The sequence below is a fragment of the Chenopodium album genome, chromosome 18, assembly GCF_948465745.1.
Source record: "Chenopodium album chromosome 18, dcCheAlbu1.1, whole genome shotgun sequence".
NCBI classification, from domain to species: domain Eukaryota; kingdom Viridiplantae; phylum Streptophyta; class Magnoliopsida; order Caryophyllales; family Amaranthaceae; genus Chenopodium; species Chenopodium album.
The window spans coordinates 30,392,303-30,403,608 of NC_137851.1; the positions used below are offsets into that span (position 1 = coordinate 30,392,303).

General features: G+C 35.6%; 1 protein-coding gene across 1 annotated transcript; it reads right to left on the bottom strand.

Moving 5' to 3' along the window:
* Window positions 1–1,693: 1,693 nt before the first annotated feature.
* LOC145592368 (uncharacterized) lies at window positions 1,694–3,951 on the bottom strand. The gene has a single exon (XM_081648813.1). It carries the CDS (start codon window positions 3,290–3,292, stop codon window positions 1,811–1,813), a length of 1,482 nt encoding a protein of 493 aa, XP_081504939.1. The 5' UTR covers window positions 3,293–3,951; the 3' UTR covers window positions 1,694–1,810.
* Between the last annotated feature and the right edge of the window lie 7,355 nt (window positions 3,952–11,306).

The window sequence follows — 11,306 nt, forward strand, 5'->3', positions numbered from 1 at the left end:
AATATTTATGAATCTTAATTACGTGTCAAAAACAAACAATATTACTTAGCAATTTTTTTTTTCACACCGACAAATTATGATAATATGCAACTGCGAACTTGTGAAAAGTTTTTTGAAAACAACTTATGAAAAGTTCATAACTAATAAATTCAATAATTTTATTTTACAAATAATTCCAATAAACTCAGTTCACAACCAAGAAATTCAAATCGATTAACTCTCCAATTGTGCCAAAAAACAAACAATTTTACCTTAAACAATTTTTTTTCTCAACAACAAGATTATGATAAATAAAACTGCAAAACTTAGGACCTGTTCTCTTTAGCTTAATTTTAGTTCAGTTCAGTTCCTAATTTCCTTCTCTCATAAACAATTCAGTTTAATTCAATTCAACTCAGTAAATCAGAACAGACCCAAACCCTTATAATATGTTCATCACCAAACTTATAATAGGTTCATGGTCCATATGTTCAAATCAATTATAGTCATGGGCTAGGTCAATAAAGTCACATCAATTAGTTTTTTTTTATTTATTTTTTATTTATTTATTTATTTATTTTTTTTTTTTTACTGGGGGAAGGAAACTCACTTATCATAGTGTATTTGCTTTTAACAGCTTTGGCATATTCTGAAAAGTCTGTCTCTTATTACAAAATATTTGATGAATTTTCGAAGCCTCTATTATTGACTTGATTTATTGGAACGGGTGTTTGTTTTTTTGGCACTCAAATATGCTTCCAGATAACAGCAATCGGATTTGGATTCCATGAATTATCAACTTATCATGTAAGCCTTAGTTTTAGTACAGAGTAGTTATCAACTTATCATGTAAAGGAGGTTGAAAAAACTAATACTTCGTATATCGCGTGACAAAAACTAATACATGCGTTCAATTATAGCAATACTAACCAGATAACTCTTAAGTAACCCTTATAACATTGACGAATTAATCCCTGTAAAACTGAACAAGTAACCCCTATAACACTAACAAAGTAATCCTTATGATAGATGACCACACCGTGTGACCAACTACATATAAGACTTTATGGTTCACTTATATACAACAAACTAAATTCTCTCTCGAGATGGTACTAGTGAGATAGTGCCATTTTCTAATACTTCCGAAAGACAATTTTAGTTTTGCTAAGTCGTACACAACACCATAAATCCTTTATTTGGCTCTTGTAAAGCTACAATACATAATGAAAGGACAAAAGCAAGTGGAAAGGAAAAGATGAGGGGTGGGGCGCAAGCTTGCTAGGGTAGCATGTTGCATAAATCTAATGGACGTCAACATACAAGAACAACAGCCATTTACGCCACCCCGGCCTTAAAGGATTCAATAAAGGTATCGACGTAGTTCCCTCTAGAATTGGTAAAAGAGAACAGGGATATTGCTACAATTAGCCCTACCAGTTGATCCACGTGTTCAACAAGGTTGAGAAAATATCGCAAATTCACCAACAACAATATCCTTGGTGGATCCTACCATTGGTAGAGACCAAAGAAGCGTCGATGAACGGCCTACCAGAAAGTCAGTAAGAGCTTCTGTACTAAGCCATTGCATTAGATAATGCTTCCTGGAAAATAGATAAGCAGAGTCCATTTTCTGATAAGAATTGGACTGAGTCGAGAACTTATGCACAAAAAATAATGGTATGAAAACAGGAAAAAAATTATCAAGAACACCAAGTAAACTTCAACGCGTGTCCTTTATATGTGGTACAGTTAGTTATCAATGCTGGGATAGTTACCATAGTAAACATCTTAAATAGTTCTTACATTAAGACTTCATAATAATTAAACTAATTCAAACCCAAGGAGAAGGTCGAAGGCAAACATGGACTTCATGCTCTTCCAGTACAGCAAGTTGTTTAGGGACCATTATCTCAAGTGCCGTTCCCGTTTCATCACAATAAGCCTCAAGCTTTGCATCTTCTGGAATCCGTGAAGGCAAGGTAATCTGCCGAACGAACTCTCCAGGAGGGCAGTGCTCTGGCATCGGGTCAGACAGTTTGAATGTCCTGCCATGTCTCTTAATCAGGGGTGAGCAACCTGTGCTAACACAAGCTACCTTCACAATTCCATGTGTAGGGGTATTCTTCCATGTAACTCTCACACTCTGAGGATCAGCAAAGGGCAAGCTAACAATAATCAAGAACCCCTTTTCATCTTCGTATATACTTTTTGCAGCTGTGACAGGACCATATACATTCTTCATCACCCCACTAAATTCATTAGACCATACAGGTTCAGCCAAATGAGATTCCACATCCAATGCGCTGTCAGGCTGTGAATTGATTCGGAGAAAGCCATTGACAATGCTACCATTAGAATTTAAGTCTTTCTTTTGCTTCTTAGCAACATGAGAAAGATCCACCCCGTTGCTGAGACCATTCTTAGATGTCTGAGTTGAGAAATTCAGTCCTGTATCAGGACTCACCTTTCTTTGAGCACCCTTTGTAGAGAGAGCAGGGCGCTCTAGCTCAAATTCCATTGGTGGAAGATTTCTCCAAGAACCAAAATCACTTGCTTCCTCAGGTATTGAGAAGTTGGTATCCCGACCTGTAAGCTCCAACCACCTCTTCCTTTCACATTCATCTAAATCGGTAAAATCAGGTGACCCAATCAATTCAATCCCATGAACACACTGCGGGTTGGACAGGCCCCTATAATGCTTCCTCTGCATTTTGTGAGACCTCACAAATCCCCTGTCAACACTAAAAGGAAACGGGCGCTCCCCTTGCCTAGAATGTCCATTCATGAAACTTCTCAACTGCATCTTCCCTAGCGCATTCTCAGGCCTCCCTTTGAATACCCACATGTAAATATTCTCCATATCATGCTGTACTAAGAAAGCATCAAGTTTCAAGTCAGACTTATCGAAACCACCCCAACCATTGCTATCTCTCGTAACCTTACACTTAGAATTATCCTTCAACACGGGTTTGAAATAGTAATTGAAGAAAAACCAAGCACCCCATATACTATCAACGCGTTTAGCACATTTCCTACCCACTTTAGGAACATTCACAATTGCCACACCCTCAGTAACAACTTGAGGACCTAGACCAACATCTAAAATCTCACAACTATCATTCCACAATTGCGGGAGCACGCTGAGTTCTTCCGGTAACGGGAGATTGATATCGGGCGGTCCCGATTGCAGGACCGACCGATTCACATCTCTCTCAGAATCGTCATGAGACGAGGAGCTTGAATCCATGGACAACACAGTAGATGGATGGTAATTCTCAATCGATAAGGTTGTCAATAGAGTTTCCCCCATCATCTATGTATCTCTAACCCTGGTTAATCACTTCTATTTTCCCCCAAATCTAGGGTTTTCAATTTTTCTGAACTAATAACAAATGAAATCACCATCGTAATTCTTTATTTTTTCCATATTTGTCAATCAATCAAACTCCAAATCAAAACACCCACCAACAAATTTCTTTCTTTCTTTTTTGTGTTTTAATTTTTTTTAATTATCACAGATAAAAATAAGGACGAATCCAATGAAAACAAAAGCAAAAAACTAGGGTTAGAATTCCAGAATCCATCGTTTGTAATTCGAAAAGAGGAATAAAAACTGATCTATTTGACAGATAAAAGATGAGGTATAATTAAGCGAATGATCAAATGAAGACATGAACAAACCACAGGATCTCATGAAGATTCGGCGATGAGTATCGAATCAAATTGATCACATCCATAAAAACCCCAGAAAAAAGGGGAAATACCCAGAAATAAAAAACAAAAATTTAGCTTAAAAAAACAAGATTCAAAGATTTACCCATTAAAGACAGATTCCATGAAAGCCCATTTTTGAAGAATTTCAAGAACAATCTTCACAAGAAAACCCCAGAACAGGAGAGAGAAAGCAGAAATGGCTGAAGTCAATGAAGGAAAATTAGGGTTTTTTTTTATAATTAATTTTAATAAATTTAGGGGAAAATTAAGAGGGGGTGATTGAAAAGAAGAAAGAAGGGTTATAAGTAATAAAATGAAAATTGTTGGAGCCTGCACCAGTTGAACCTGAGAAGTGGTAAGGAAGGGACATTGGTGACGGCAACAGCTGCATTTTTGGAGGTTAATATTTTTATTTTATTTTTATTTATGATTAATTTTTTTGTTTTTAATTAAATTTTTTTTAATTTAAAATTAAATTAAATTTATTTTTTTTGCCTTTTCTAGGCTGGGGTTTCCCTTTTTATCTTTTGTTTTTTCAAGATAGCTCTTTTTTTCTTTGAAGAAAGAAATTAAATTAAAGAAAGGGTTTGGAATAGGTGTCAATTTTTTGTTTGTAGGGTTTGTGGGGGTGATCATGTGTGTGTGTGTTTAAATCTGAATCGTTTGAGAAGCATCTACAATAATTTCCCATTATGGTATAAGATTGATGAGATTAAATGAGGTTAATGAATGACTGAAATTCTATGATTGTGAATTAAAAAATTATCAATCTAGAATATCTTTAATTATTAATACTATAACAATGCTTTTTTGTATTAAGTTGTAGTGAGTATTGAGTATTTAAACAGTTGATGTAATCATGTTAATACTAAATAAATTTATATTGGTAATAAAAGTGAAATTCTAATTTTCGCATTTGTTAATACTATTAATGAAAAATCATTTGTTATTAGGAAGGTACTTCATACCATCAAAGCACAATTTGATACCAATAATCATGAATTCAATTTATTAATTGATATATACAGTTATTATAAGCTAAGCAATGCTTGAATTGAGATATTATAAAGTTATAATAGTACTCATGTCATCTTTCTCTTCTAATTTATTTATGGCCTAACATTGAGATTAGAAGTGACCAAAGACTCTGGACGATTTCCTAAAAATAACTCTCTTCTTCCTCCTACTTATATTGTATCTCTGACCTAAAGTTTTCTCTTTTACCACAGTAATAAATATACAATCAAACAACTATTATTGTCCTTGACTTCATCCTAATTAACTATTACACTTTTCAATTACATTCGTCTTACTATAATTGTCATATCTCTTTTTGTGGTATGGACACCCCAATATTATTTTATTACCTTTTTTCCTTCTCATTACCAAAAGTTTGGTTCTCACACCTAGAGCGGCAATGGCTAGGGTCTAGGTAGGAGGGTCTAGTAATACTTGGACCCGAAATTTTTAATCTTACCTGGACTCGAAACCCTTACTTGGACCCTACGAGTCTAATAGGATTTGGGTAGGGTTCAGGGTTCAATTTAGGTCCTTTACCAACTTTTTTCCCCAAATTTTACTTGTCTATTCTTTGGTGTATGATTTAATGTATTGTGCAAAAAACAAATAAACTAATATATAAGAACATGTAGGGGTGGCAAAAGTTGACCCGACCAAAACCCAACCTGAAAATATCGGGTTAGGGTTGAGATTTTTGACCTTAAAACTTAAATGGGTCAACACGAACACGACCTGAAATTAAATGGGTTAGGTTAAGGTTGAAAATTCCAACCCGAAAATGACCCATCTAACCCGAAAATTAAAAAAAAAAGAAGAAAAAAAAATGGAGGAAACTTACTGAAAGTCTAAAATCAGCCCAAGCCCATATTTAAGTCCTTATAAAAGCTAAAACCTAAAATCCTCTCTTATTTTCACTCCTCTCAACCGTTAGAAGTTCTTTCTCTCTGATATTTCATTTTTCATCTCAATTTTTTATATTTCAACTCTTAAGAATTCAAACCCTAGAAATTTAAAATCCTTTGCCTCTCCATGCCTTCCTCTCCTTCACGAACATCACGATTCAAGTCATTCAACAACTTGCAAGAGTTCAAACTTCATCAATCTCTAACGTAGATCCTACACTGCAGTTGAATTATGGTAGAATGAGCAGTGTCGTGACACACTGATGATAGTAAGGGCTGGCCATATACACACCTAGCAATAATGTCTATGGCACTACCTTGTTCTTTACAAAATCCCATTGGTTATATAAGTTTTTAGTTTTGTACCCATTTATTACACGCTAGTATATATGCATATCTGATGATGTTGTCTTTTTTCATGTTTTTATTAAATCCCTTGTAATGTATTATTTTTATTTTTATTACTCGCTCATTAAGCACAAACATTCTTCATTTAGTTAATTTTGGTTTCAATAGATTATGTTGTTTATTTTGGTTTCAATTGAAGCATTGAGCCTATGAACTTGAGTGTTTGAATATATCAGAAGGCTTGACAATATCAAGCTATTTGATCAGGTTAGTTTCAGGTCAATTTCAAGTTAAATAACCTGAATTAAAAAAAAAAAAAAAAAGAAACTCAGGTTAAATAAGGTCAATTTTGGGTTGACCTGAACCCAAAAAAATCAGGTTCAGGTTGGGGTTTACAACCTGAAAAGTTAAATGGATCAGGTTCGGGTTGGGGGGTAGCTGACTCGAAATCAGGTGACCCGAACACAAACCCGACCCGACCTGATCCGTTTGCCATCCTTAAGAACATGTAGGGGTGGCAAAAGTTGACCCGACCGGAAAACACGACCTGAACCCAACCTGAAAATATTGGGTTAGGGTTGAGATTTTCGACTTAAAAACTTAAATGGGTCAACATGAACCCGACCTGAAATTAAATGAGTTAGGTTAAGGTTGAAAATTTCAACCCGAAAATGACCCGTCTAACTCGAAAATAAAAAAATAAAAAGGGAAATTCTCTTTGGTGAACTCCAAGTTTTTAAGTTTCCAAGTGGTGAACATTCTTAAATTTTATTATCAATGGTAAACCTAAATTTTGATTACCATTGATAAGTGTTATTTTAATAAAAAATCCTAAACTATAGTTTGTTTTTTTTTTTTTTTTTTTTTTTTTAATAATTAAATTATTATAGAAATATTTTTCAAAAAAAAAAAACCCACCCAACCAGCAGCCCCGACCACCAGCCCTCCCTTTGCCGGCGCCACTGCCACCCAGACCCCCTCCCCTTTTCTGGCGCCGGCGACCAGCCATTCCCCTCCTTCTTCGATTTCCACCTCTCTTCCCTTGAAACCACCTGGAACCTCACCTCCCCCACCCTCGAAACCACCTGGAAACGTCCCCCACCCCAAAAACCCTCGGCGACCTCTCCTCCATCCCCGAAAACCCCGGCCACCCAGCCCACCACCCACCCCTCCCTTATCCCGATTTTTTTGCTCTAAATGGAGGATTTATGCTCGAATTTGCTCAATTTTTCCAGGTTGGTGTGGGTTCGAATTTCTTAGGGTTTTTTTTTGGTGTTTTGCTCGAAATTGGGGGATTGTAGCTCTGAATTTTTTCCGATTATGGGTGTTGATTTGATTGCTATTTGTTGTTGAATTTGATGGGACTTTAGGGTCGAATTTGATGGGGGTTTGTTGGTTGAGTTTCTGGGGGTTTTGGGTCAAATTTCTGGGTGTTTTTTGGTCGAATTTCTGCCGGCGGTGGTGGGGGAAATGGGAAAGAGAGAACGTGCGGGTGGGCGACGGTGGGAGAAAGGAGAAAGAGAGGAGGTGCGAGAGGTGAGGGAGGCTGGGCGTCGCCCCGGTCGGAGGTGGGGAGGCCAGGCGTTCCGGCTGGGGGTTGGCCGCCGGCGTGGGTGGGTGCAGGGGAGGGGGAGCTGGCAGTGGGTGGGGGGAAGGGGTGGTTTATTTTTTTTTTTTTTAAAAATTTTAGTATAATTATTAAATTATTTAAAAAATAATTAAAAACCTAACTATAGTTAAATGTTATTGTTAAAAAAATAAAAAAAACCTAACTATAGTTAAATTTTTTATAAAATATGATAATTAATGGCACCATTAATAATTATAAAAAGTTTAGGAGTACCAAAGATAATTTTAAAAAACTTTGTTTACCACTTAGAATTTTATAATCTTGGAGTTTACCAAAGAGAATTTTCCAAATAAAAAAAAAAAGAAAAAAAAAACGGAGGAAACTTACTAAAAGTCTGAAACTAGCCCAAGCCCATATTTAGGTCATTATAAAAGCTAAAACCCTGAAATCCTCACTCATTTTCGCTCCTCTCAGCCATTAGAAGTTCTTTCTCTCTGATATTTCATTTTTCATCTCAATTTTTAATATTTCAACTCTTAAGAATTCAAACCCTAAAAATCTAAAATCCTTTACCTCTCCATGCCTTCCTCTCCTTCACGAACATCAAGATTCAAGACATTCAACAACCTTCAAGAGTTCAAACTTCATCGATCTCTAATGTAGATCCTACAGTGCAATTGAATTATAGTAGAATGAGCAGTGTCGCGACACTAATAATGATAGCAAGGGCTGGCCGTATACACACCTAGAAATAATGTCTATGGCACTACCTTGTTCTTTAAAAAAACCCATTGGTTATATAAGTCAATAAAGCTAGATAGACTAAGTTTTTAGTTTTGTACCCATTTATTTACACGCTAGTATATATGCGAATCTGATGATGTTTTCTTCTTTCATGCTTTTGTTAAATTCCTTTTGATGTATTATTTTTTATTTTTATTACTCGCTCATTAAGTATAAACACACTTTATTTGGTTAATTTTTGTTTCAATAGATTATGTTGTTTATTTTGGTTCAATTGAAGCATTGAGCCTATGAACTTGAGTGTTTGAATATATCAGAAGGTTTGATAATATCAAGCTATTTGAAAAAAAAAATCGGGTCAATTTCAGGTTAAATAACCTGAATTAAACCAAACAAAAAAAAATCAGGTTAAATAAGGTCAATTTTGGGTTGACCCGAACCCGAAAAACTCAGATTCAGGTTGGGTTTACAACCCGAAAATTTAAGTGGATCAGGTTCGGGTTGGGGGGTAGCTGACCCGAAATCAGTTGACCCGATCGAACACGAACCCGACCCGACCTAATCCGTTTGCCAACCCTAAGAACAAGTAGGGGTGGCAAAAGTTGACCCGACCCGAAACACACGACCTGAACCCTACTTGAAAATATCGGGTTAGGGTTGAGATTTTCGACCCGAAAACTTAAATGGGTCAACACAAACCCGACCTGAAATTAAATGGGTTTGGTTAAGGTTGAAATTTCCAACCCGAAAATGACCGGTCTAATTCAAAAATTAAAAAAGAAAAGAAAAAAAAAACGGAGGAAACAAACTGAAAGTCTCAAAACAACCCAAGCCCATATTTAGGTCCTTATAAAAGCTAAAATCCTAAAATCCTCTCTCATTTTCACTCCTCTCAGCCGTTAGAAGTTCTTTCTCTCTGATATTTCATTTTTCATCTCAATTTTTTATATTTCAACTCTTAAGAATTCAGACCCTAAAAATCTAAAATCCTTTGCCTCTCCATGCCTTCCTCTCTTTCACGAACATCACGATTCAAGCCATTCAACAACTTGCAAGAGTTCAAACTTCATCAATCTCTAATGTAGAGCCTACAGTGTAGTTGAATTATGGTAGAATAAGTAGTGTCACGACACTACTGATGATGGCAAGGGCTAGCCGTATACACACCTAGCAATAATGTCTATGGCACTACCTTGTTCTTTACAAATACCGATTGGTTATATAAGTCAATAAAGTTTTTAGTTTTGTACCCATTTATTACACGCTAGTATATATGCGAATCTGATGATGTTTTCTATTTTCATGTTTTTGTTAAATCCCTTGTAATGTATTATTTTTTATTTTTATTACTCACTCATTAAGCACAAACACACTTCATTTGGTTAATTTTGGTTTTAATAGATTATGTTGTTTATTTTGGTTTCAATTAAAGCATTGAGCCTATGAACTTGAGTGTTCGAAAATATCAGAAGGTTTGATAATATCAAGCTATTTGACAAAAAAATTAGGTTAGTTTCAGGTCAATTTCAGGTTAAATAACATGAATTAAACCAAAAAAAAAAAAAAAAAACAGGTTAAATAAGGTCAATTTCGGGGGGACCCAAACCCGAAAAAATCAATTTTAGGTTGGGGTTTACAACCTGAAAAGTTAAATGGATCTGGTTCGGGTTGGGGGGTAGCTGACCCGAAATTAGTTGACCCGAACACGAAGCCGACCCGACCTGATCCGTTTTCCAGCCCTAAGAACATGACCTATTAATTTGACATAGCATAAAACGATTAAATAAAAAAAATATTATAATTAATGATTGATAAGAGAATTGTATATTGTGAGAGTCAATGTATTGGTTTGGTTGGGGTATGGGTCTTAAGAGTCTAGGGTATGGTCTGGAAACATTTATCCCAAACCCTTACCCTATCCGATGCCACCTAGATCCATAACCTTCATGTACCCACAATATCTAAAAAAAAGACCCACAAACCTGTATTTTAGGGTACGACCCGACAAGGTTTGGGTAGAGTCCGATAAGGTTTAGGTAGGGTCCTAGACCATTGTCATCCCTACTTACACCCATCTCATTCAATTTAATTCTTTCTTAGTTTAGTTTTCATGATATCGTTTGGATATTTCCCCTTGCATAGTTAATTTGATCTTATATGCCTTTTTCACCCAATGTGATTGATTTTTTTGTTTTTTGTTTTTTTTTTATACCTTTTTACCCCTACGTGACTATTAATTAATTTTAATTTTTTTTTAAAAATTTTAAATATTTTCCCAATTTAGGAGAAATCAATTGAACTTTTCCCCCTTATTTACTTGGTCTATATTTTAATATATTTTAATGCTACATATAATTGAAGTTCACGCTTTACATTCCTGAATTTTTTGTTTAATTTCATTATCTTAACTGGTTGCCTTTCATCTCGCGTGATTATTGATTTTATCTTAATTGTTTATATTTTCTTTCGGTGTGACTATTGATTTGATTTTAATTGAATTTTTTTTCTCTCGATCTTAATTACTTGCCTTTCTACCCATGTGTATATGATTGTTGATTTGACCTTAATTGCCTTTATCCCCTATGTTGCAATTCTTTTTCCCTTTCCTTTCCCCAAATTTGATCCAACCTCCATTCCTCAAACTCTTGACATGTTGATATTAGGCATGGCTATTGAATTTCCCACCTTTGTCATGCATCTAAATATTGAAATCCCCTTTTTTTTTTTAAAAAAAAAATCTAACAAACGATCGGGAGTTGTGCATTGTTTTTTTCACCCCATTGCAAATCCAAAAAGCTTTTTCTCACCATGCCAATGCACAGAAAGGCCGACAGAAGCAACGTTTTTAGCGCGCAGAGCGAAGTGGAGTTTGGCCCTCGCCCCCGGAGGATCCAGATAATGGTGAATCTTGATTGACTGACACTAGGAACCAATTCGGAGAAACAAGAAGCATGGCAAGAGGTCTAGTCAAAACCTCTTGCTCTTCCCTTAACCTTTTATTCGACCAACTAGAATGAGTTGAATTCAAA